We start from the raw sequence: 27,089 nt of genomic DNA, 5'->3' as shown, positions 1-27,089 counted from the left end.
ACCATTATCTGAAACTTGTTTTTAATGTCTTATGATAACTCGACGATAAAAACTGTTCAATTTTAGATCAAAAGAATGGACTGAGAAAACTGCACTACTTATAAGTATTTTATTTTATGCCAGATTATATTATAATAAAATATTTTATTTTGTGTTTCAGATTGTTAATTGGAAATATTTTATTTTACGATTCAGATTCTTGAAATATAAATATTTGACTTCCTGGTTCTGATTGTCAAAATAAAAGTATTTTACTTTTGAAATTATATATCGTAGGTTCCTCATTATATATATATATATATATATATATATATATATATACAGTGTGTCCCACGAGCTCTGTCCACTTGAATATCTTGGTTATTTCAAACAATACGAGAAAATGTTACTTACAGAAGTTGTAGTAGTAGTTGTTGTTGTTGTAGTTGTAGTAGTTGTAGTTGTTGTAGTTGTTGGTTTAAGAAACTACATAATATGGTATAAATGATATTCTTGCAAATGGAGGCGTCGAGAAGATATAGAGGTCACCTTTGTTTTTTTAAGTGGAATGTCCAATTTTTTATGGTTGATTTCGATAGATTGACGTATTCCGAGTATAAAAGTACTAAAGTGTATTTGTCCTAAAACTTACCGTTGCTGAGATATTTTACTGTTTTCATGAAGAATGTTCGAAATGGCCATCTGCAGCGATGCAACGTTGTGGTCTTTGATCTGTTGCGTTTCTTAGACGTCTTATTGTTGGAGCGTCTATTGTAGCACACACTGCGATAATTCGTTGCTTCATATCTTCCGGAGTTGTTGGTGCATCTCGGTACACAATATTTTCCAATGTTACCCACAAGAAAAAATCTAGGGGTGTGAAATCTGGACTTCGTGCTCGCCAGTAAATAGTGCCACCGCGTCCTATCCATCGATTTGGGAATATTTCATTAAGTGTACTTCTCACCCTTCGAGCGTAGTGTGTTGGACATCCATCGTACTGATACCACATTGTCTGACGAACGCTTAATGGAACATTTTCTAATAAATTTGACAATGTATTTCTTAAGAACGTATCATATTTTTGACCAGTAAAAGTGCCGTCAATGGAATAAGGCCTAATTATTTCTTGGCCTATGATTCCACACCACACATTAATGGACTAGCATCTTGTAGCCAGTGAGGATTTTTTACTCACCAATAATGCGTGTTATGTAAATTAACACGCCCAGTGCTGGTAAAAGTAGCCTCATCGGTAAATAGTATTAAAGAGAAAAAGAGTGGATTGATTTGTAGTTGCTCTTGAGCCCATCCACAAAATCTAACACGATTTACATAATCCATGTCATTTAATTTCTGGTAAAGGCTAATGTGGTACGGATGATATTTGTGATCAGTGAGAATTCGTGATGCACTACTTTTGCTGACTTCAGATTCGCGCCGAATCTGTCGTATACTGATATCTTCTGATTATCTTCATCACTACATACAGGCTTCCGGTCATTTCATCCGTGACAATGCTTTCTTAAAAAGTCATGGGATTTTATTCGATCGATGGTAACACAGAAAGAAGAAAAACAGTGGCGAACACAGACGGTTACGTGCATCGGATCATTACGTCGAACATAATAGAATTGTGGGAACACGTAATAATTAAAGCGATCGTAACGTGTTCTATTTGTGTGTTAAACGGGTGCAGTCATCTGTAATTCAAGGTCATGGCTTTGTGATTTCATGCGGGAACAACATTTTTTCCGTTCCAGTACACTCTATTATTTCTTCATTATAGTACACGAGGGGTATAAACACAGCACTGTACATTTAAATAGCTTGGACAGTTCCCAAACAGTTTATGTTGATATAATAGATCAAATTATTATGAAGACTTTGAAATTGCTACTTATTTGAAGTTTGATAACAAAACAAATTAAAATTGTACTTAGTAATACCTCTTTTATTATGACACATATTGTTATATTTTTAATAACCTATGATTCTAGTAACATATGATTTTAGTAAACACCCATTAAGTAGATTTAAAAAAACAATTATATTTTATCTTATTTAATAACGAATAATTTATTTAAAAGTATACTGTAATATTTTACATTATTATAATAAAATAATATTGATAAAGACAGACTTCTTTAAAGATAGTTATCTCTATGCAATTTTTCCATCTGTTCATAATAATTTGATTACCCACTGTGCTACAAAAAATTTTTTATTCTGCATTCATATTATGCTTGCAACAGTTTGCAGTAATATTTCGGACATAATGCTTCGGTGTAACTTGAAAAATTCGACCGAACAATGAATGATGCAAGGAGTGCATCGTCCCATACTCATCAACGATACCTTGGTTGCATTAATGAGATTGATGATTATAATGATTTATCTTGAAAACGACCATCATAATTGTCGACCATCATAGTGTTGTTAACCAAAGAATAACCTCATCGTTTTTATCGCGCAATCGCTCTTTCGTTAGAGGCAATCAGTATCCCGCGAATCTGTATGCATCTATGGCGCGTGCACAATTCTACAATACAAGAAGAGGAGCATATTAACGAAACTTGGTTGCGTTATTATGTCACGTTTATTACGAGGAATCTTCTATAATCGTTACAAAAAACTTTTTCCTTCTTCAGATTTGTATAAAATAGTTAACACTAATCGTACCACGACCTGTTCCACATATTTTATTTTATAATTATGTAAATTATTAGGTCGTTGCATATGAAACGTCCGATTCATAACAGTAACTTTAAACAAACATCATTTTTTCTACATAAAACTTACTGATTAACTTAGTAATCGTCATATTCTGTCAAAAAATTACGAGTTTTTCGATTATAGTATGGTAAATATTGAATTTTTTGGTTGTTCACTTCCCTCGTTTATTAGATTATTATCTATATTTTTCAGCTTTTTCTATCATTGACTACTAGTGCGTTTATTTACTACCACATTTGGACCGAGCATTACATAATGTTGTCATCAATATGTTTATTTTTTCGCTCATATAAAGAGAATACACGTCGATCACATTGACCGATGTTGAAATAAACTTCATTTAAAAGTAAAGTTGGATATACAGATAGAAACTGAAGGTAGGACTTGAAAGATTAGGTTTGTATCTTTAAATAGTATACATGTATATTTATTATGCATAATAGACCTGTAAATTATAATAGTATTTCTTGATTAAAACACTATATAAAATTTGCATTTTGAAATCGGTCACTTCATATGCAACGACCTAATACAAAGATCCTTCCACTAGAAATTATGAAATAAATTTTTTCATTCAAGTACATATCGTTATAAAAGCTTCAAGAAATTTTGATAAATTCAAATAAATAAGTTGATAATGTTTTTTAAAATTTTTAATCATCCTTTAATTCTCAAAAAATCTCAATTAATAAGATTGCATACCGTTCAGCTTAAACGCTATATAAATATTTATTTGCGATAGTACATATACAAATAAAAACACGCTTTAGCCTCTAAAGTCTACAGGTAGAACAGGAAGGCAATTTTCAATTTCAGTGAAAAAAAACAATTTCGCGACTAATGAATAACCAAATAAATTATCATTTTAGTAATAAACGATAATTATTATATCGGGAAATATAAAAAAATACAAATTTCAGTTTTCTTCAATTTCTATGATTAATATCAAAGTCTGGAAAACAAGAACACGCACACAAAGCTGTCAATATCGATCTGAAATTAACCCCTTGACATGTAAATTAACAATCCGAGTGTTAACATGAGCGCAACGTCGGTCATACATGTATAACAGACACAATTTCTTTTACCAAACTTGAAAATTAGTTTTCATTACAATCTATTAGCTAAACCAAAATTTATCATTTGTGTATGTTTAATAATGAACTTTCGTATAAATTCGAAAGAAATATGTTTCTGGGATGATAATAGACTATATGTACATATACTGCGTGTTACCGGTGATTTTTGCTGTTATTAAACGATATGACGATATTTCACTTCAATGTGTACAATCTCATAAATAGACGGATTTTAGGCATTTATGACAAAAATGAGTACAGTGGTTACTCGATATATGTCTAAAACACGGGACTAGCCAGGGACATATATCGGATAACAGATATTATTCTTTGATCCACGTCGAACGTATACCACTGATATAACCGATCCGTATTATGTTACACTCAAACTTCTGTCTCTCAAGCTTCACGGCCCCTCACGGGGTGCCCCCCGCGGCAGTGGGGATAGTTGTGAGACTTTTGGGACATATATAGAGTAACCACTGTACATGAAAATTAAAACAGTACCAGGATTAAAAGAAATGTAGAATAACGATGTATTATTTTCATTTTGTTAAAACTGTTAAAGAAAGAATGACAATTTTGTTTAGCTTCTGTTTCTTCGAATTAATGCAGACAACTTTTATTTTACGTAAAGATCTGATTATAAACAACACCATGACCTATCCGAGACGTATTTGTACGCCAAGGAGTTAACACGAAAGTTTGTGATTTCCTACAAGTAAAAAACAATTCACTCACCGGACAGGCATACAAATTAGCTGAACCTTTCGATTCGAAACAAACATGGAGTATAAAAATGTCACGGACGTATTGGTCAGCTTCCCGGTCTCAAGAACGGCCAAGGGTGGCTGCTGTTTCCGAAAAAGTATTAGTTGCCGCAATGCCTTGGCGAAGCAAGGAGCAACGTGTAATTGCAGAATATATTCTGATTCACTAAGCGTGAGATATGCGTGTCCTTCCTCCACTTGGTTCAGTTTATCTCGAGAATGTCTCACAGTTAGCTCCAAGATTAGTTTCAGTTATTGTCGATAGTATACAGGTTGATTCAGCTACAGTGTGCAACATAAATTACATCAATTGGTATATGAAAAAAATGGTTGAAACAAAAGTTGTAGGAGTAGCATACAATGTAATAATTAGTTTTTTTTATTTTCAGTTTATTTTAGCATGGTCGCATTAACAGCGAGGTCCTTAACGACCACATGGTTTACACTTGGTTATAGCTAGACTGCGGATTTTTATGCAAAATAAAAATTTTCGATCTGATTTCCAGGAACAAGAGTAAACTAAATTCTTAATGTGTTTAATAGGTTGAAAATAGTATTACAGCACTCTTTAATTTTTCTAATGTTTTTACTATTTTAAATTGCAGCTACATATTTTTGACATAACTGCATAAAATCCGCAGTCTAGTTATAACATGAGAGATCCTGAATTAAGAGACTATAAGGGTACTTAGGGTAAAAAACAAATAATTATTGAGAGATTCTGTATTTTTTCAATTGTTTTTCCCTTAATAATATTAATAAGTTGCAATTAATATAATCATGTTCTTCAAATCGCCTGATATTCTCACTGTTTTGATACAATTTTATCATAAATGCATAAAATCCGCAGTCTAATAACAATTACTGCCTAATAATAATTTATAAGTAATAATTACCTAATAAGGTTCACCGAAAAATTTCGTCGCTTTTAATCAGTACATACATAGTCTTGAGTTCGATTTTCTATGAATTCGAATTATTAAACATCGAAATGTTTACAACTCGTAAACGAATTAACCAATATCGGTGAAATTTTCAGCATGGGTATAATTTATTCGAGTGAATCATACATGTTTTTTAAATTTTCAATACAGGCTCAGATAAAAAAGCTGAAAATATCAACTTTTACTATTTCTTTCGCGATTCCGACCAATTTAAGTTTCTTTCAAAAATGTTTTACACTCCGTGTAATAAACTAATCCTAACTTCTCAAAAACACTAAAGTCATTTGGTATAATTTGAAAAAAGTTATGCTGTTCCAAATAGTGTGTAATCAGTTATGCTCTTTACTGTATAATACAATGGAAAAATGTTCAAAACATAAACGATATATATTTCAAAAAGAACCTACTAAATTGTTCCATAACTCTTTCGATCTCTGATTCGTAATACTTTTCGATACCAACGTAAAGAAATTTGATTTCTGTTTCAAAACGTGTATCTACGGCTTAACTCTCTCCATGGCATAGTGTTCCAATAACACTCTTATTATCTCTTGGGGGACGATCAAATTCTCTGCAATGCGAATCACGTCCCTCTCTGCAGCCGCTTTGTAAACAGACTCTATTGTTATCTCCATCGTTGGGAAACCACCAAATTGTTGTCTTTCAAATCGTTACGGCCCACGTCCATTATCAGTGCAATTACAAATTAGCCCTGCTTAACCCCTCGATATTGATTTCTGGCACGTGATCTCGTCCGCCCGCCGTAGGATCATGCGTTTCGATATAAAAGTAAATAAACGTGGATCTCGTCTTGATCTTCCACGAGCCAAGATCAATGTCTATTCGCGATCGATTGTTGGAACTGTTCGAAGAAACGTAACTACATTTCAGCAAATATGAATGCAGTGCATAGCGCAAAATTCAGAATTGCAAAGCTGAAATGTATTAAAAATTGTATTTAATGAGTTTACAGTGTTCAGGAAGTATTTAGCGTTGGAAAGGCTTCGAAAATCTAGTAAGATGATTATATTGATTATACTGATTGGTTAAAAAACGACATTACTTCTGGGATTACCTAATATCTATCGTCTAACTTAAAATATTTTAATTCGCCACCGAATCGTCCAAAATTTTACATAAATACGTAAGCATACAAATCTTAACATGACAAAATAATAGTAAACGTAACCATAAACAAAGATACCATCAATTGCCAAAAGACTCTCAGTTTACTTAAACACTGGTTAATTAACAATACGGAACTAAAGAAGCTATCTAGGATTCTTTCCATTGACGCAAAGTGAACTGAATCCTGCATCAGGATTCAAGATGTCCTCTTCGCATATACTTGGGGCTAAGCTTAAACGTTTGCACTCTTACGTCGAGTGTGACTCGCTATTTCATAATATATTAATTTTCTTTTCACTTACAATCACATAGATAAGCAACATACGTGTTTGTATGAGCTTGTTGCATAAGAAATCTTCGATTTCAGAATGCAAATATTATGAACCGTCTTCACCAAGAAATACTATTGCAGTCTACAGGCTTATTACACATGGTGGTTCATGCAATTGTTTCAGGTTATAGCTCCGTCACCAGTGTAGTTACAGAAAAATGTCAAAGGAGAAAGATGAATGATTCAAACGGTCCTATATCCGTAACACCATGTTCCTTTAGTAGTGCAATGGTGCACGCGCATTCAGTATTATTTGTTTTAATGGAAATGCATATCATTGGATCGCTGAACTTCTCTCGTCATTCTACGTAACAAAACTTTTGCAAACAATTGTCGAGATATTTTAAGAAAATATCTTTATTGAAGAAGATGCTGAAACACTGTATGACAATTTCCTAATTGTCGACATAACAAAAACCGACTAAGAAGATCTTTTATATTCTCAAAAATTGTGTAGAGGATACAGAAGAGGTCTGCAATATGCAACAATAACCAGAAATCACCTTAACTCAATTATGAAAACAATTGTAAAGCGATCTGAAATGTGTACAGGGTGTATATAAATGATACGTCGCGACTATCCTAGCGAGATTCTATACGCTCAGATTGGTGGAAATTGATGTAAGAAACGTGCCGCAAAATTAACTTTGACCTTGAATTTCAAGGACAAAAGGCCAAAAATTTGTTTTCATTGCATCGTATTCTATTCATCACAAGGATAAAAAGTTCAAGAGGAACCATCGGTCAAAAGTCGATCGTTCTCTTAAAAAATTATGGTAAAGCTCATTGTGGCTTTATTTATATTATATTTTCATTTCTCAGTTAGATGTAGTTTATATGTATAGAGTGCTATTGATGAAGCCATCGGAAATGATTTCATGGCGCGTGAAATATATCGAATATATAATACAAATAAAATCAATTTGATAATGAAAAAACTGTATCATAATTTGTTAAGAGAACGATTGGTTCCTTTTGCGCTTTTTATCCTTGTGATGAATATAATACGATGCAATCCAAACAAAATTGTTCAGTTTTTGACCTTGAAAAACAGTGTAACGGAAAAGCATCGTAAAGTTCGAGCATCTTGTTCAATAGTCATTTTTTAAAAATATCTCGATAACTAATAATTGTTTGACCATTGTCACCCAATAATTTTTCACGTAGAATAGCGAAGAAAATCCAACTATGCAAGAAACATACGTATTTCCGTTAAAAAAAATAATACAATTGTTGAATGCACGTGCACTATTGCACTTCTAAAAAAAACATTGCTCAACGAATGTAGTACTCTTTGAACCACTATCATTACCACCATCTTTGTCCTTCGACATTTTTCTGCAGCTGCACTGGTGACGGAGTTATAACCTGAAACAATTGGACCGCCCTGTACACGAAGAACGTAGATTGAAATTCATCTACAATAAGTATATTTGTTTAAAGTTACCGTTAGAAATCAGACATCTCATACGCAACAATCTAATATATAGCCATTTGCAATTAGTGAAAAAAAATTGTTTCCAATTAGTACTAATGAAAGAACTGTCCTTTGATGTACATTTTAACACTGTACCTACCCGGAACCCTATCTCAATTGGCTTTTTAACAACTGAGCTATATGCAAAAGATGTAAAATAAGATGTTGCATTGTAATATTTCTAAAATTTGTTGGAATTATAGAGGAAACTGCAGTTGCTTTTAAACAATTTTTCGAGAAATTTTCAACTGTTGATCCGTAGTTTCAAAGAGACTGCTAGAAAATTTTCCGGTTAAGTGAAGCGTTAAATGAAACAGTTTAATTAAAACAGCAAAATCGAAAAAGGATTCGGAGTGCAAAAGGGTTAAAAGAGTACGCGGCTGCGAGCACTCGCGCGGCGTGTTAATGTCTCCAGAAAAATTTTGCAACCCGTCTGACCATGAATATCCGCTGGCATAAGCGTCACTTTTTCACTTATGTAACGACAGATCTGATTTTGCGTCGTGTTACAGCTCGCAAGTGAGCGCAGAACCTAGCCCCGCCGACGAGCAGCAACAGATCAGCCCAGATTCAGCAGGAAGAATTCGCCGAGATCCAACAAACCGCGAGAACGAGATCAATTTAATATCGATCGAAGCCCATCATCGAGAACGAAGGTTTCTTAGCTGACCCTATCACCACGCCAGATTCACCCAACTGCGTCGATATCGTAGAATGGTAGAGAGTGAACCTGGCTCTAAGCACAATCATAGTACGTATTCCGAAATTTTTATTCAAACAAACACGAACATAATGCTTTCAACATGCTAACACACGATTCGTCCATACCGAATGCAAGTTACATTTTTTTCAATGACTGTAGAGTCTCGATTATACTAAACAGGGTCACATGATTGTTCGAATACGTTTACCCATCGAAATGGCGGGTTCGAATATTTTTAATTTACAATTGTTGTAAAGATGCATCCATGAGAAATTATTCAACAAATTTATTTTTTTCGGTTTAATCTCATAAAAGGAATGGCTACAAATTTTGGATAAATACATTTTTGATCTTTTTATAATGTAATGTAAAATAGTAATTTTTAGTGCCCCGTAAGCCTGGTGCTAAAACAGTTACTCGTTTATAATGCTGGATTCAAGTTTTATTAATTTGTATAATAATTAGTATTGAATATGGATGACCTTTTGGAAGCATGTTGGACATCAGAGGTTCGGATAATCGAAGTCCTACTGTACCTAATTGCTAGTTACATTATTGGAAATATTTATTACATCACTTGAATATTTAACACCTGAACTGTTATGCCACGCTTGATATTAATATCACGACCAGAGCGCGAATCTTTATAGACAAGAAAAATTGTCTGCGTCAATTACTAGGAATAGGAGCTACTTGTCAATTTCTTTCTTTCTCTGTTCAATAACTAGATTCTAGATTTTATGCATTCATAACAAAAATGGAGTGGTCAAACACAAAACTGTAAAAACGTTAGAAGGACTGGTCTCGTTACATTACTTTCAACTTATTAAAATTATTAACAGAAATACGTTTTCATCTAACTTCTACTTCTCACAATTGATTTGGAAAATTTTTATTTTGAATAAAGATCAAGGTCTATTTTAGCAGGTAGAAAGAAATATATCAATACTCTTCAATTCGTCTAATCTCTAATCGCTCTAGTGTTTCGAATTACAGCTACCCAATTTTGCTTTAATTAGTTTCCCGTTCATTAGGATTACAGAATCTTTTACTTTGATTTGAACTGCAAGTGCAAAATATAAAATAAGAAAACATAATCACAATTTAATTGCTACTCAATGAAAAATATCTGTTATTACTCGTCACTTACAAAAGATTGCTGTGTACACTGGAATCATTGATAATCACAGTGTTTACTCGATATATGTCCAAAACACGGGTCTAGCTAGGGACATATATCGGTCACGAGATACTATTCTTTGATTCACGCCGAACTCAGAAAAGGACAGCGAAGCGCTAGAGGCCTCGGTTCGCGGTTCCTCGCAGGGTGTACCCCGCGGCAGTGAGGATAGTTCTGGGACTTTTATCGGCTAGACATTTGGGATGTATATAGTAGAGTAAACACTGTGTATCGACATTATTAAAAGGTTTCGAAGAAAGAATAAAATCTACTTTCATTTATGTTAATGCCTGCTGGAGATTGAAAGAAACAGGTCGAGTACAAAACTGAATCTAAGTTTACTCTTTTCTTTGTTAAGCTTCACGAAAATTATTTCTTCATTAACCCTCGTACACACCTCTGAAGTAGTACACCTCAACGAATCGTGTTTTATCCATAATTTCATGTTTTTAATAAGTAGAAGCTTTGAGTTAAATCAAAGATGGAAATAAACGGTTATGCTTCGTGTATACTTCGAAGAAATAAATTCAACGAATATTTTTCGTACAAAATGAAAATAGAAGAAATGACATCTGCAAAATTCTCATTCGAACCTGTAGCTGCAGTTGCGTTAAAAATACAGTGATTCAGGACATTGAAAGCTTATTATTGTTTCTGAATAATACTACTTCCAATATTTCTTGATGTAGCAGTAAATTAAGTTACAAATGTAATTTTAGTTTCTCGTACTTGTTTTCTGTTCAACAAATATTTTCATACATACATATTCGAGAAGGTAAAGGTTTGTAGTGCTAGCAAACAGACTTGGGCTCTTGAGCGTTCAAATTATTTGAAAAATAATAGTTAAGATATAATATATTATCTTATCTGGCTACATGCTATTTGAAATAATCGTATGTTAGTTGATTTGAGCAGACAAAAATTTTTCTACAGCTTATTTCGTTATTTGAAATATATCAAGTACTGTTTCAAATAAAATCTCAAATACTTTCTAATTCTATCATGTTACCTGCGTCCGAAATATAGATTTCTATACGTATATATCGTGTGTCATGCGCACAAATATATGAAAACATTCTCGTTAACTCCATCGATTCTCAATTAATTTAGTTCAATGTTTTAAGTAAAATGATTTATTTTATTTGAGTGAAGTATTTGAAATACAAAGATTATTTAGAAATCATTCATTAAAACAAAAAATAAAAATACTTTTTCTTTTTCTTCTTTCTTTTGATTATTTGTTATCTTATTTCAAATAAAATGTGCCCATACTGTTAACAAAAGCCCACGAAGCTCTTACGCAAGATATGAATGTAACTCGATGAAACACGAGCCATCGGTTGACGAACTTCTCAGAGGTGCAAAAGCCTACTTTTGACTCAATCGAATTTGGAATCGATCATTCTGTGTGCTACGATCCGAGAAACGTCCGTTATGGTTAACTAAACTTTGTAATTCACTGGAGAAGGTTAATAGTTTCCGTCGATATTTGTCACTCCTTAAACGCGAAGCGATAAGTTACAGTTAGCGAGCCCGTAATAGGTTCGGGTGTTAATGTGAACGAGATGGACCGAAGGCGTAAAGACACTATAGTTGTTTGAACTTTTCCATTTCAGAGTGTGATGTAAAAGACGAGCGGCTAAACGGCTGTAGCTCCAAGGATCTCGAACTTGCCCGTAAGTAGCAATTAATTGAACGAGCTTCTCTGCTCGTCAAACCTTTAAACGGATGATTTCCTTTTTGCGCAGGTATTGGAACAAAGGGCAAGACCCTTGATCCCGAGAAAGGATCCTACGCTAAAGCAGATTTCGAGAAAGCTATTGAACTTACCGGTAAGTCCTAATTTCCATATAATATTGTGTAATTTTATGCAAAACAAACTACCAACAATTTCTTCTAATTAATTGCCTTCAACTGGTATGCATGCTCTCCAATTATCAATCAAGTCCTCCTTTTAGGTTGATAAAAAATGCTAAAGCTTTATGGACAAATTCAGAAAGTTTTCAACCAGTAACAATTTACTTTTTTAGGTATCTTCTATTTGAAAATTAACAATAAGTCGTTAAAGTAGCCTTACTTATGTGGGCCACCCTGTATAATACATCTAGAGAGGTCCCTGTAACAGAAGGGCACCATGTGGTATTATGATATAATGATGAGCCTTTACCGTGAGTGCCTAACACTCCGTTTTATACTTTGTCGCAGCACTTCTTTCGAATAAACTACCGAATATTCGTATTTCACTGTAATGCTTTGAGAATATGGTTTCAAGATATTAAGCTGTAAGAAAATGCAGTGGAAGCGATTTATGAAAATCGCTTTAGAAAATCGAACTAGGGAACACGTTCGCTAAAACCATTCGTCTCGCTGTCTACCTTTACTGTTAAAATGTTTTGTTAACCCTCCGTATGCTATGCCGGAGTCATTCGTGACCCGTCACGGTGGGGATCAGCTCGAGCAACCGTCAATATGTACAATTTTATTCCATTATAAGACGACGCTTTTTATTTCGAAATAAGAAAATGCTATCCCCTCTTCTTCTTCTTCTTCTTCTTCTTCTTCTTCTTCTTCTTCTTCTTCTTCTTCTTCTTCTTCTTCATTCGAAATACGACGAAAGCCGGTTCTGAGTCATCTTGTATCGAAAGCAATTTAGTCGAAGAAAGTTATGTAGCCTCTGAATATTATTACTTCTTTATTTGGACTTGTAACGATAATTTAAAAAATGTGATTTGTAGATTAATACGAATTATGCACATGCTGAAAATTTCATCGAAATTGACTAAATGGTTTATGAGTTATAAACGATTAATAATTGTAAAAATTACAGTTTTTTCAGGATTTTTAGTCATTATTTGCCGTTTTATTCTATCATTCAACGATTTTCGCAATTTTCAATCGTTTATAACTCGTGAACCAATTGACCGATTTCACTGAAATTTTCAGCATGTAATGTATACAAAACACATTCTTTAAATTTTCGTTGCGAGTTCAAATAAAAAAGTTGTTGAAAGTTCTACTATATTTTTTTTCGTAATTTAGGCTAAACACAATTTTTCGAAAATTTTCATTACACATTTCGCTTGGCAGGAAAACTGGAGTCGTTTGGTACATATATAGAAAAATTATTCTGATTTAAAGTGTATGCCATCAATTATGGGAATGACTGTACGCGCCACCGGCAAGAGAAACACTGTACACCAGCGATTGACAGTTTTCCACGCAGTCGTCCAATATACAGGGTAACTCAGCCAAGTGTGCCACCTAAATTACATGTAAACTATCTGGTATATGAAAAATTGTTTCAAATGAAAGTCGCATGATTTCGAGAGTAGCATACAATATAATAATATTTCTTTTTTATCAAAATATAAAAGTCACCTTGAATTTCTTTATTGTAAAGATTGAAAAAGCTATGAATAGGATTAAAAAAAGTACTAGGAACGTGAACAACTAATAGTTACCGAGATGTTCTCAATAAGTGATTGTTAATGCAAGTAATGCTCACAATGTCCTCCATTAGAATTAATGAAAACAGAACGAAACTAATTATTCTGTTGTCTGTTTTTCTTGAAACCATGCAACTTTCGTTTCAACCATTTTGTCATGTACCAAGTAGTAATGTGATTTAGGTGCCACACTGTAGCTCAGTTACCCTGTATATTCGAAATGAAGGAGACGCCGTTATCGGTTAATTGATTTCACTTCCCGTTTGTTTAGACTATGGCAAGTTTCACTACTTCCTCCTCACGGTATGCGGCTTCGTCAGCACCAGCGAGGAGATGGACGTGATCTCCATGTCCTTCATACTGCCGAGTGCACAATGTGACCTAAAACTCGACACGCAAGCCAAGGGATGGCTAAATTCGATCATCTTCATCGGCATGATGGCCGGCGCGTACGCCTGGGGCTCCGTCGCGGATGCCCTGGGCCGTCGGAAGGTTCTCATCGCCATCTCGTTCACGAACGCCCTTTGCATCGTGGCCTCCAGCTTCAGCCAGTCTTATGAACTCTTCATGCTCTTCCGTTTTCTCAACGGTGCTGCGTAAGTATACACAATTGTTTGTACATTGTTTATACATAGTGTCCCATTTGAAGTTTTGCGCGGAATTACAGTAGTGCTCGGTTGAAGACTACAACTATAACGCTTAAAATTTGTACTACCCATATCCCCACTTTTCCCTTGTCGTTATTAGTGCCTCGAGCTCAGCGAAACAGTAGACAAGGAAAGAGAATAGAGCTTTATGCAAAATAAAAAATGTTCTCATTGATTGCAGGTCACAGAAGCCAAATAAAAATTTTGCTCTTCTTCTAATTATCTTATTAAGCTGAAACTAATACAATGATGTCCTTAAATCTTTTGAATGTGTCCACTGCTTTACTCATTTTTGTCATAAATGTCTAATAATTATAATCATGCAATAAAGATAATTTCTTACTTTTTTGGTTTGGATCTTAACAATTCTTAATAAAAAGGTAAGAAAGTAAGACAAAGAGTTTGAAAATTCAACAAGTACGCGTGCTATTAGATAGGAATCGGCTGACTTCATCCAAATACAGTATTCTCTCCATAACTATTAAAAAGATCTCTACCGCAACTGTCAAAATTGTATTCCCACCACTGGGGGGATCGCCCTTGGAACCAGTCAAGCGGTAAACACGCTCGAGGACCGTGCCAGCGAGGGGTCGAGTATCGGAGAAACTCACACTAATGCAAGCGAAACAAAAGATTGCAACTTTTCTAATTTCTTATTTTTTTTTTACAAAACTTTTACCATCGTATTCGTCTCGTTTTTCTGATTCAAATGACACCGAAAACGATTTCGATCATAATTACGTGTATTACAAGCGACATTAAGAATTCATGTACCTCTGCCGTAAATGTCAAGTCCGAAACTTTAATCGCTTGTTACAGAAGTAATTATGATCGTAATTATGTCGTGTTTGGTGTCATAATCAGAAAAACTAGACGAATGCGGGGGCAAATTTTTCGTCGACAAAAAACCAAAAAGAAGGAATTTTGATTTTTGAATTTAAAAGGATGAGCTAGCATGAATCTTTTGACGTTTTCGAACCCCCGAAGCTGCCCTCGTCCGACTTTCTTTTTCAATCGTTCGGCAGACTACAAAGAGTGTAGTACCTCTTCTAGAACTGTTTCTCGACAAACCCGAAGATATGACAATTACGGAGAGAATACTGCACTAGGACCCGCAAACCCGACGGATCTTCAAACTCATTTTTCTCAAAAACATCATCTTGTGTCTTGATTTCGGAAACAACCAGAATACAGGGTGTCCCGGTATTGTTGGTACAACCGTGGAGAGGGTGATTCTACAATATTCTACAATATTTTTCTGAGAAAATAAGTCAGAAATATGGAATAAAATTTATTCCGTATTTTCCACTTATTTGCTCATGTAGAATCACTCCCTCCACGATTGTACCAGCAATACTGGGACACCCTGTATAAACTCATAAACTACTTAAAGTCTGGACATTAATGCCAACACCATACTGAATCACTCGATACCAGATTATTAAATTTTCTTTGTGCAGGTTTTCTGTAGGAAAATTTGTAACAGCATATTTTAAAAATACGTCATATAAGCTATAAAACTTTGTTAGAAGGTTACGATTAAGGTTCAAAATAATGACGAACTTTTTTATTCGGTACGATGTAGGAAAAGAGTGGCGATATTGATTTAATCTGTTTACACAAGCTGTGTTTACATCTGGAAGCCGTTGGGAGCTGTGTTTACTAATTTCGTCGATAGCTAACGCAAAGAAAAAATTTATCAGTCATTCATTATGCTTTCAAAAAAATAATAGTAACACAATTTGAAACCTTTTTCTGAATTTCAAACAATGGTTTTGATATTGCACAGCGTTATCAAATGTCAGCAGAATTTTTAAAGACAGACTTAAAAGAACTGTAATATTGATCTTGTTTCCTATAATGACGCTTGTTCATGTTTTCGAATTTGATTTTTACAATTGATTTTTACGAAACGTAACGTACTTAAAAACATGCGTTTATATAGATAATCTTTTACAACTAATGACCAGTCTCGTTTTTGCAAACCTAGAATTAATCATAAACATAATTTGTAACAGAAAAAATCAGAGATTTGATGATTTCAGGGCCTGGCATCGGCCCGGTAAGAACATAAAAATGTACAATAATTGTCCTATTTATCAACAAAAATATTAAAGAAACTTTAAAAAGAAATTCAATGTGGGCACCCAGGTTTCAGGTTATTGACATAAGGGTTAATCAATTTTAAGTACCCAGTTTCAGTTTCCCTAAATTACTTTCAAGATTTGGGATTTTTGGGGATTGTGATTTGGCAGTCAACGTGTTAATCAATTCAAAATATAGAGTTTAAATATAATGTTTCTGTCTTTTAAGCCTCGGAAGCAATGGACCTGTCATCTGGTGTTAATCAATTCAAAATACAGGGTTTTAACATCGTTTTTCTGTCGTTTCAGCCTCGGAGGCAGTGGACCTGTCATCTGGTCGTACTTTGCAGAGTTCCAGCCGAAGGCTAAGCGAGGCTCGATGTTGTCTTTTATGGCTGCCTTCTGGACACTTGGGAACCTCTTTGTCGCTGGTAAGTTTACTTATATTAATATAACAATATTTATTGTTTAAAATATTTTGCAAACAAATTTTAAATTGATGAAATTTTCACTTTAAAATCGATAGTATCCATCTCTACAATTTATACAGACTAATTGCAGAAACGTATAAACGTGATTAAACTTGAATTGTAAAAACAATGTAAAAATATGCTATCAAAGACAAATTACTTATAATACTTTATAAATCGTAATTGATTCATCAATACTAACCTGGAAACCAATTATAATAAAATAATGGTCGTACGTGAAAAATGCAACATTATTTTAATTACTACCACCAATATCAAAGTAACAAACAAATTATAAATTATGTATCGTTTTTTACTTGCTTCTAATTTGAAGTAGCAAATTCAGTGTGTTATTGCTATGTTGGATTCTGGGTTTGGAAATCGAGTACAACAGTTTATAATAAAATCGAGAAGAGTTTTATTTAAGGGTATAAACGGTGGCGAGTTCAAGGTACAGCGATGTAACCTTCTGCACTGAAATATGCAAGAAGAAGCTATGACTCTGTTTCGACGGGCTGCTATATACAGGGTGGCCCACATAACTCTGAACAGCTCAATATCTCGAAAACTATGCCATCGATTTTAAAGTTCTTAGTCTTAAATTGCTGGAACTGAAGGGCCTTTCTGACTACATGAACGTAAAGTGGCCTCCCTTCCCCTTTAACGGGGGAGGGGAGGTATCTTTGTAATTTTAATGGAACCCCCTATAGAATGTTACATATTTAGATTCTACAGGAAAAAACAAGTCAATTTTGTCTGAAACATTTTTTTGTCAGATACTTCCATGATGAGATATAACAGTTTGAAGTTTCGAGTTGTAGGTACTTGAAGCGCTCGGAAATAGCGTTATGGAATTATACGCGCCTGAGTCCTTTGCTTATTCATGAAGAAACACAAACAATAATATTTACAATTCTTGAGTTTATTAATATGTTATTAACGTTAGGTGAATGCCAAAAAAATTATCGGCGTGCAACAGTGATGCTTTTGAACGTTATAGGATCAAAAAATGTCATGCAACATTTCATAATTTAGAAAAGCGGCTTCACGAGCACGGTGAATTGTGTAAAAAAACTCGCAATAAACCTAATAGTGCCAGTATTCTTGCTGCAATTACATTAAATCCTCATATTAGTCAACGTACACTTGCACAAACATCACATATTAGTTGTTCATCAATTCAACGAATTTTGAAACGGCAAAAGTATCATCCATATCACATGGTTTTATCACAAGAGCTTTCGATAGCAGATTACGATCACCGCGTAAGATTTTGTGAGTGGCTGCAGGGAGTTGTGGAAAATGACTTTTTGTGCAAAATACTTTTTTCCGATGAGGCGACTTTTACGAATTCAGGGCATGTAAATAGACATAATCTGTATTATTGGGCCGTGGAAAACGCAAATTGGATGCGATGTGTTCCCTTTCAACATCGATGGTCTTTAAATGTTTGGTGTGGCCTAATAGGAGATTTTGTGATTGGACCTTATTTTTTTCAAGAAACTGTAACATCTGCAAGTTATTGTGATTTCTTAAAAAATCATTTGCCTGCGCTTTTGGAAGATGTGCCACTGCACGTTAGAAGAGAAATGTGGTTCCAACAAGACGGCGCTCCTCCACATTTTGCAATCATCACCAGGCAATTTTTGAACGAAAAATTTGGGAACAAATGGATAGGTCGTGGGGGACCTCGTCAATGGCCTCCTCGATCCCCCGATTTAATACCATTAGATTTTTTCTTATGGGGATATGTAAAGGACAAAGTTATGTTTGAACCACCGACGACAAAAGAGGATATGAAACAAAGAATACGTGACGCTTGCGCTTCAGTGACTCCCGAAATGTTAAAAAATGTTAGAACAACTTTGATGTTTCGAGTAAATAAATGTTTACAAGCCCGTGGTGGACATTTTGAACATTTAATTTAAAGTACATTTTATTTCTTCACGAATAAGCAAAGGACTCAAGCGCGTATAATTCCATAACGCTATTTCCGAGCGCTTCAAGTACCTACAACTCGAAACTTCAAACATTATAAAGGTACCTCCCCTCCCCCGTTAAAAGGGAAGGGAGCCCACTTCACGTTTATGTAGTCAGAAAGGTCCTTCAGTTCCATGCAATTTAAGACTAAGAACTTTAAAATCGATGGCATAGTTTTCGAGATATTGAGCTGTTCAGAGTTATGTGGGCCACCCTGTATATGTAGTTTTTGAGAGGAAAATGTGGAAGGCAGTAGAAAAGGCTTGTTGTGGAAAGGATGACGTGGAAGAGACAAAGTCTAAGGGTCTGTTTGGTCCTGATGATTCAAGGGTTTTGGCTGACGTGTCTATGGCATGATTATCATGATGCGCTGGTGTTTAACTAGAGCCTAGGGTTATCGGGTATACAACAGCTACGTCTGTTCTATTCTATCGTATTTATTGGGTTCTTACATAACTTCGTTCGGTTGCAAATATAAATATATTCTAATTTTAACGATTTAGTTGTGACACATTGCAAGACATAGACATTTGTGATTAAATAAAAACCAACATATAGTCGACAATTTTATAATTAGCTGATTGTAATTCTCTACTTCGTTAATCAATGAGAAGAAGATATTGAAAATAACTGAACAACAGAATTTGTTAAGAAATTTCAAAATCAATTTTTACCACAATCTACTAAGTAAATCTATTAGGATCTACGAGAAGTGAGAATGTTACAAGAATCTTTGTTATGATTAGACTGCGGATTCTATGCATTTATAACAAAAATTAGTAGAACAAATGCAAAACAGAAAAAACATTTCATGAATTTAAAAATACTGTTTTATTTCCAGCTTATTACGATTATTAATAAAAGAAATGAATCTCAATGTAGATCCTGTAGGTTGAAATTAATACAAACTATTTTTATTTTGCATAAAAATCCGTAGTCTAGCACTATTCCTACCGCAACCGGTCAAATGACCGTTTGTAAAATTTCGATTAGAAATACAACGTAATTGAATCGCGTTTAAACTTCACGACTTTTCCTAAAATATGCGTACAATACATTTTTCAATATTCACTTCTTTTTTTACTGTTTATTTTCTGAGAAAAATTTGTAGTCTGTCTTACCTACCACGACCGGTCATTTGACCGGTAGAACGATTTATATCTTTTTGTAATAGTATTCTTTCAAAGACTCAATTCCGAAACTATAAAGTCGTTACAAACGAAAGGTAATGCAGTTGTGACATGATTTTAGCCGAAAAGTGCATTCCAGGGACTGCTTTACGGCACTTCAAAGTGTTTACAGTTCTCGCTCGCCTATCGGCCTCGCGGTGTTTATTTGCCTGATTGGTATCCGAAGCGGTCCAGAACCTCGGATTTTCTTACACCGTCTTATTTGTAAAAAATGCGGTGAAAACGAATAAAATGTACATTATATACTCCTAAATAAAAGAAACTATATTTTTATACTGTCAAATTGGCTATTATCTTCATTCTATATTAAAAAATATAAGTTGTGCTAAAGACCGGTCATTTGACCGGTCGCGGTAGGAATAGGTATACGTGAAGTGTCGGTAGGAATGGTGCTAGGTATGATAAACTTTGCCTTTTCTATTCTTGTACTGTTAAATAAGTTGTTTTTATTTGATGTAACGTTCCGAGCGTTGGTGTGACACTTAACCAATACGATATACTATAATGTCGCACCAGTAGAAACTGTAATATTTATAATAATAAACAGAGAGTTCATCTAACCGCGTTAGCTCTTCATTAACTTTATTACTTTTTTATTGTACTTTGTACTCTCTTCACAGCATGTTTTCTTTCTTTTCTTTTTTCTTTATTATAAATCAGGTAAATGGTAATAATCTTTACGCTATCACCTTGTAAAAACGCTGACAAATTATGAGAAGTTGTATCGTATTCGACAATATTTATAATACTATACGTTTCTTGTGTAGGTTACACGTAAACAAAATCGTACCGTTTTTCTTCAGGTTTAGCATGGTTGATCATCCCTAACGAAATCGGCATTGTGAGTTCTACGTTCACATATAACTCCTGGCGAATCTTCCTGCTGATCTGCGCTGCTCCGTCGTTTATCGTCGCGGGGCTGCTCCTGCTGCTCCCTGAATCCCCTAAATACCTCTTATCCTGCGGAAGATACGAGGAAGCGCTCGAGATCTTCCGCGGGATATATGCCATTAACACTGGCAAACCGCGTGAAAGTTACACGGTAAGTTTATACACATAAGTGTACGGGATGAGTCGCGTAATTGCGCCACCTAAAAGGAGGGAGTTCTCCTAGTGCCGGATATTTAAGCTTTTCCTTAAACAAATGATAAAATATAATATTTTTTTATTCTGCGTTATTTATGAATTAACAATATTAGAAACCACAATAATTTGGAAAATCATTAACATTTCTGTCATAATGATGAATGAAATTTTTTATTAAAATCACTTCTTGCGCAATATATAGAAAGATAATTAAAAAAAATACTTATCAGAAGATATCACCGAATTCTTGTGAGCCGCGACAATCAGCAGATCTCCTTAGCTGTTCATACGCGACAGGAACGTAACAAAACGTGATTACAGGTTTCTTTCGATATAAGACTATGGCTCGGGGCGGCTTTGGCCGTATTGTGGATAAGGGTACCTATTCGGCTTGACATTGTTGTTGACTGTGTCAAGAGTTTATGGATTCAATCAAATTCGGCAGACCATACAGTGGTCGGTCGTGCAGGGATATCTTTCGTTGGAAAAAAATAGCTGTGACACCCTCTCGTTCTAACATTAAGCGGTGTCGAGCGGACAACTTCAAAAGAAGAAAAGGGGATAGAGATTTTTTTGTTGCAAAAAAAATTCGTCGTCTTATATCGAAAAAAGATTATTGTTTATTTTTATTCCTCTACCAATTACACGATACAACTGCTCGGTGAACTTCTAAATGTTAAAGATATAGCAACTGTCCGGCGTTAACCCATTGCACTTCTTTGCCGCCGCTGAGGCGACAATTAAAAGGTGTTTACAATATTCCGGTTGTCAAAATGTTAAGGGAACTCCCCCAATTGTTATAGATACTATCAGTATTCTTATTTTAAAATTAATTCGGCAGGTAAAAGAATTAATCCTCGATGACTTCCAAGAGCCAGAACCGGCGAAGGTTGGTGTCGAGAAGAATAAATGTAAAACAATGCTCGGTGACATCGTAGAGAACAGCAGACAACTATTCGTCTCGCCGATTCTTCGTTTCACCATAATCTCGATCATCATCAACTTCACCTTTCACATCGGTTATTATGGTTTAATGATGTGGTTCCCGGAGCTGTTCAATCGTTTCGACGAATTCCATCGTGACCATCCGGGCGAGGTCGCATCGATATGCCAAGTGACCGAATATGTGGTTCAAAAAGGTTCCCATAAAATCGAGAACCTCTGTTCAGATAAAATCGGTGCCTCGGTTTTTATGGAATCGTTGATCACTGTAGCCTCCGCTATTCCCGCAAATATCGTCGCTGTTTTGGGAATGGATCGTCTCGGCCGCAAATTTTTCCTTGGTGGGTAATCAATTCTCATCTTATTTGTCATATTAACCAGTTAACTGTTGCGACCTCTTCGAAAAATGTGTACCTAAATCGCGTCGCAAAAATTAAGCAATTACGAGTATACACAGAGAGTATGCGTGGCTGTTATAATATGAAATTAAGTAATATGGAATATATCAAACATCTTGAAGTTTACAAATATATTTTAGTTTTTACCAAAATTGCAATTTCAACAGGAAATTTTAACTACTTTTTACGCATGACGAGTACACTCGTCATACCACGAAATGTATTGCTCAGGATTTGAAACAAAATACATTTATATCAAAGCTACATTTTATGCCAAAAACGTGCAGCATATATTCTAATTGACCAGCAATCACAAAATCAATAATCTAATGGTCGTCGGAGACCCAGCGATACCAACTAGGTGTTAAGATTGCATTGACGTTGAACGTCAATGCACAATTTTGTGGAATTGGTGCATATGGGACTGCAGTTCACAAATGTTTAACGTTTCGTAACAATGGAAGTTATGTAATGAATGTACAAACGGTGTGTAATTCATGCAAAATCATGCAAAAGTTTCTTGAAGGAACAGGACAAAGATCATTTTTTAAAAGAAGCTAAAACTTCTATCGGTACAAATAATCGTATAGTTTTATACTGGGTAATCGGTAGCACAACCAAAAAGGCGGTACATAAAAAAATAAGTCGAAAATGTAGGATTAAATTTTTTCATACGAGGCTTTGTTTTCGAGAAAATCGACTTTCGAAAATTCGTCGAATTCGCGACCTTAGCATCTGTACTAACTAGAACAAGTAGGTCATGAACAGACGCGTCAGACGATTAGTATTCAATAGCGCGCGTGTTTGAAGAATTTAAAAACTTGATTTTTTCGTAAACAAAGTCTTGGATTCTATGTAGAATCACCCCTTTTTCAGTTGTATCACTAGTTACCGGTCACCCTGTATAGTAAAATATTTATATTATCTTCTAAACTTTTTAAAAAATTTTCTCCGCATTTATCATTTTCCTACATCCGTATTTCCTTTTTTTCAGTTAATATTCCGATGTTCTGATTTATTGACTTGCAAATTTTTGTGTTTCGTTTCATGACAGCACTATTAGTAAAGATGATATGCAAACTATAGAAGAAGGGTTCCCGAGAAAGTAAAAACTGGCTGATGAGATCAGAAAATTAATTTTATTCCTCTATTAAATTTTTATTTGTTTACCATGTTTATTTAATTTTCCACAGATTTCTAGTACATCTGAAGTTTGAGTAAACATTTTCAAGGAGACTAGCTCAAAAACAATGCTGCTATATTAACAAACACTCTCAGGGAATTTACTTTGTCAACGAACATTACTGTTTACTACAGACGCACTGATGACTAACGTGTTACTATAATTATTTAAGATTGTGCACAAACTAATCCTTTTACAAGTATTCAATATTAATAAAGTAAAAATTGTTTTCGTGTGAATTTTCTCATTTATAACGGCGGTTTCATGTGCACCGAACTAGTAAATAAAGAGTGAAAAATGACGTTGAAAAGAATGAAGAACGCAGAACTGAAACTGATGATTATATATTTTCTGCAGTGTTTAGTACATTTTCGTCAGGATTGTGCTCGATTGGATTGTACTTCGTGTACAACAAGCACCAGAACCTGATCGTGTCAGCCTTCTTCAGCGGTGTGATAAGCTGCGGAAATGCAGCACTGGACTGTTTAATAACCGAGGTTTTCCCTACCCATCTTCGTGCAACAGGAATTGCTATTTCCATGGTCGCGGCACGTCTTGGTGGTATTATTGGGAACATTGTAATAGCTCAACTTCTGGACATGTACTGTCCGGCACCCACCTTCATCGTCGCTGCTCTTCTAATTGGTTGGTTCCTCCACAAAAAATTTACAACAGACACTAGTATAATGTCTCGATATATGTGAAAACTTCGGGACCGAAATGTTGCTCATATCGTGTACAAACACTAGGGTAGGGGACCCAATTACTGTAGAGGTACCAATTACTGTGCCTATATTAATTATACTTATTTTTAAAAGATATTGGATATTAAAAAAGAGATATTAATTTTTTTCATTAAAATCAGTTAATATATATATGTTATATATCTCTTTTTTAATATTCATTATGCTTTAAAAATAAGTATAATTATAATATAGGCACAGTAATTGGTATCCCCATAGTAATTGGGTCCCTTACCTTATATTTTGATCTCCCATTGTTAATGTCGACGTTAGCGTAGCAACGACACAATGCTAATTCAGTGACAAAATTTTCTTATTTTATAATTATTCTTTTCGTGAAACTATTACTAACATATTTGTGACATTTTTCTGGTTAAACTGGCACTGGATACGACACAATTTGAATCTTATTTACTTGCTTAATTCTCGATACAGTAGAACCTCGATTATCCGAACGAATCAGTGGAACATTTGATAACAGAACCTATCATGTGTGGTCTCATTTTAATCAGAAAAATGTCACAAATATGTTCGTAACAGTTCCATAAAAAAGTCATTAAAAACAAAAAGATTTTTTCATTGGATTAGTATTACCTCACCGATATATCCCAATAAGCAATTTGTTATGAATTTTCTACACAAATTTATGTATAAATTCTGATCCATCTGTTCGGCATTAGGCTCGGTATTTGACTGCAAAGTATGCAGCCAAAATTCAATGCCAAATCAAGACCAAGGTTTGGCCCCAATTTGGCATGGAATTTTGCACTCTTTCCATCCATCTATTTCTGCATTTGGCTAGGAACTTGTCGACAAGTACCAAATTTATACAAAATAAGGACCAAATTCTGCTCCAAGCAGGGTCTGGTACCAAATAGACAAGCCTTTTGCTCGCAAAGTGTGATACAAACATTGTCTAAAGTTTGCTCGAAACAGCATTTGGCTAACTGGGTATAACTGTGACACATAAACTATACCACCTTTTTTCTCTTATCTTTGAGTAGAGCACAGCATACATAAAGTATGAAAATTTACTGATTAACACTGATAAAGTAGTAAATACCCCTGATTTCATTTCTCAACAGGAAGAAGAAAAAATAGTATTGTTTTTTAAATATTTGCTTTTCCTTTTCAGGTGGAGGATTATTGTGCTTATTCTTACCAAACACAACTCGTGAACCACTTTCTTGACACCAGTGGAGAATTCTATCAAATCGAATTCAATGTACAGTCATGTATACATTTTTTAAAGAAAATTTTAAACGCACTGAAACCGGCGCTCCCACGCTCATGTATCTACACAAATTTAGTTTATGAACGGATGACTTTGTAAACAGCAGTATTGCTATAATCAAAACATACATTCCTATTTTACACATCAAGTTCTAACGGTAATGAAACAGAAATCTTAGGAGATACACGTCATGATAGTATAGAATTATCACACTTTAGAAAAAATAATCCAAGTCACTTCGTGAACAATGAATTCCAACTAAGAAAGCCTACGACTTATAAGTTGTACATATCTTTTGTTTTTATGAATTAAACATTTTTTGCAATCTTTATAACCACTCATTTAAAAATCCTCGACCGTTTTCAATTCTGGGAACAATCACAGATATTGTGTCGAATTCACAGCTGTCTAGACACTTTTTAATTTTTTTAAGAAAAAAATAAACTAAAATACTAACTTGAATTAGTACGATGCTTTCTTTATAAAGCAATAAAGTGTTCAAAGTATTTCTATATATTTTCAAAGCACTAAGCCCGCCTCAATGAAACGTTTTAGAATGTTCAGAGCGTGTGGATTTTGTATACTGATGATAAACGTAAAATGTAGATACAGCACTTATAAGTAGAGATCCTTTTTCGAGAACATTTTATTACATACTTCTGTATGTTTCATCCTTCGTTCACGTTAATTACCATTGTACATTGTGTGCTCCTATATATTTCTAATTTAAAATTTAACAATTGCAATGATTTCAAATATAAAAAGAAATGTAAGAATTAAAAATAATTATTTTTAAAAAATACTCAACTTCCAGTGGCTAAAGCTACCCCTCTATTTTTTCCTGATTTGTAATTAATTATTCGTCCTGTGGTTATTATGCATTTATAATATGTTCGAATGTGTAACACACTATAAAATAAAGACTTTAACAAATGTAAATTAAATAATGTATTGTACTTTTAATAAATCCTCTAATTAGTGAAATAAACTTTTCTTTTATTGTGGATTTCGAAAAATAACTTTTCTTAACATTCTACCTACCGCAAGTTTTTTTTTAATAACTGCTATATTTAAAAGAAGCTTAACCTTCCTCTAAATATCAATCCCAAAAAAATATTAGTTGGTATAAGAATAAAATTACTATAGCTATTGAAGGATTGAAATCTTCAACCCATTAAACATTAATGTTTGAAAGACTATTAAGTTGTCACTGGTAGGTAAAGTGGTAATGACAATTTACTTATTTAATCAACCTCTCTCATTTTTATGCATATAAAATTACTTTAACTTACTTTTTTACTTTTCTATGTTCTCTGTTACACGTAATTAGGTAGGATAATAAATAGAATCAAAAAAGGA

General features: G+C 34.2%; 1 protein-coding gene across 3 annotated transcripts in view; it reads left to right on the top strand.

The window, feature by feature from the left end:
- The window catches only part of LOC143364453 (synaptic vesicle glycoprotein 2B), an 81,990-nt gene extending 55,834 nt beyond the window's left edge, over positions 1–26,156 (top strand). For all 3 annotated transcript variants that reach the window (XM_076804799.1, XM_076804800.1, XM_076804802.1), the window contains exons 2-10: positions 8,957–9,195; positions 11,944–12,003; positions 12,076–12,159; positions 14,045–14,369; positions 16,814–16,935; positions 20,948–21,186; positions 22,072–22,513; positions 24,111–24,398; positions 25,632–26,156. In XM_076804799.1, coding sequence (XP_076660914.1) covers positions 9,159–9,195; positions 11,944–12,003; positions 12,076–12,159; positions 14,045–14,369; positions 16,814–16,935; positions 20,948–21,186; positions 22,072–22,513; positions 24,111–24,398; positions 25,632–25,687 — 1,653 coding nt within the window. In that variant the 5' untranslated portion in view covers positions 8,957–9,158 and the 3' untranslated portion in view covers positions 25,688–26,156. The remainder of the gene's footprint in view (positions 1–8,956; positions 9,196–11,943; positions 12,004–12,075; positions 12,160–14,044; positions 14,370–16,813; positions 16,936–20,947; positions 21,187–22,071; positions 22,514–24,110; positions 24,399–25,631) is intronic.
- The last annotated feature ends 933 nt before the right edge of the window (positions 26,157–27,089 follow it).

This window comes from Halictus rubicundus, chromosome 2 (assembly GCF_050948215.1).
Source record: "Halictus rubicundus isolate RS-2024b chromosome 2, iyHalRubi1_principal, whole genome shotgun sequence".
NCBI lineage: Eukaryota > Metazoa > Arthropoda > Insecta > Hymenoptera > Halictidae > Halictus > Halictus rubicundus.
The sequence above is the reverse complement of the archived record's forward strand: the minus strand, read 5'-3'. Positions and strand labels throughout refer to the sequence as shown.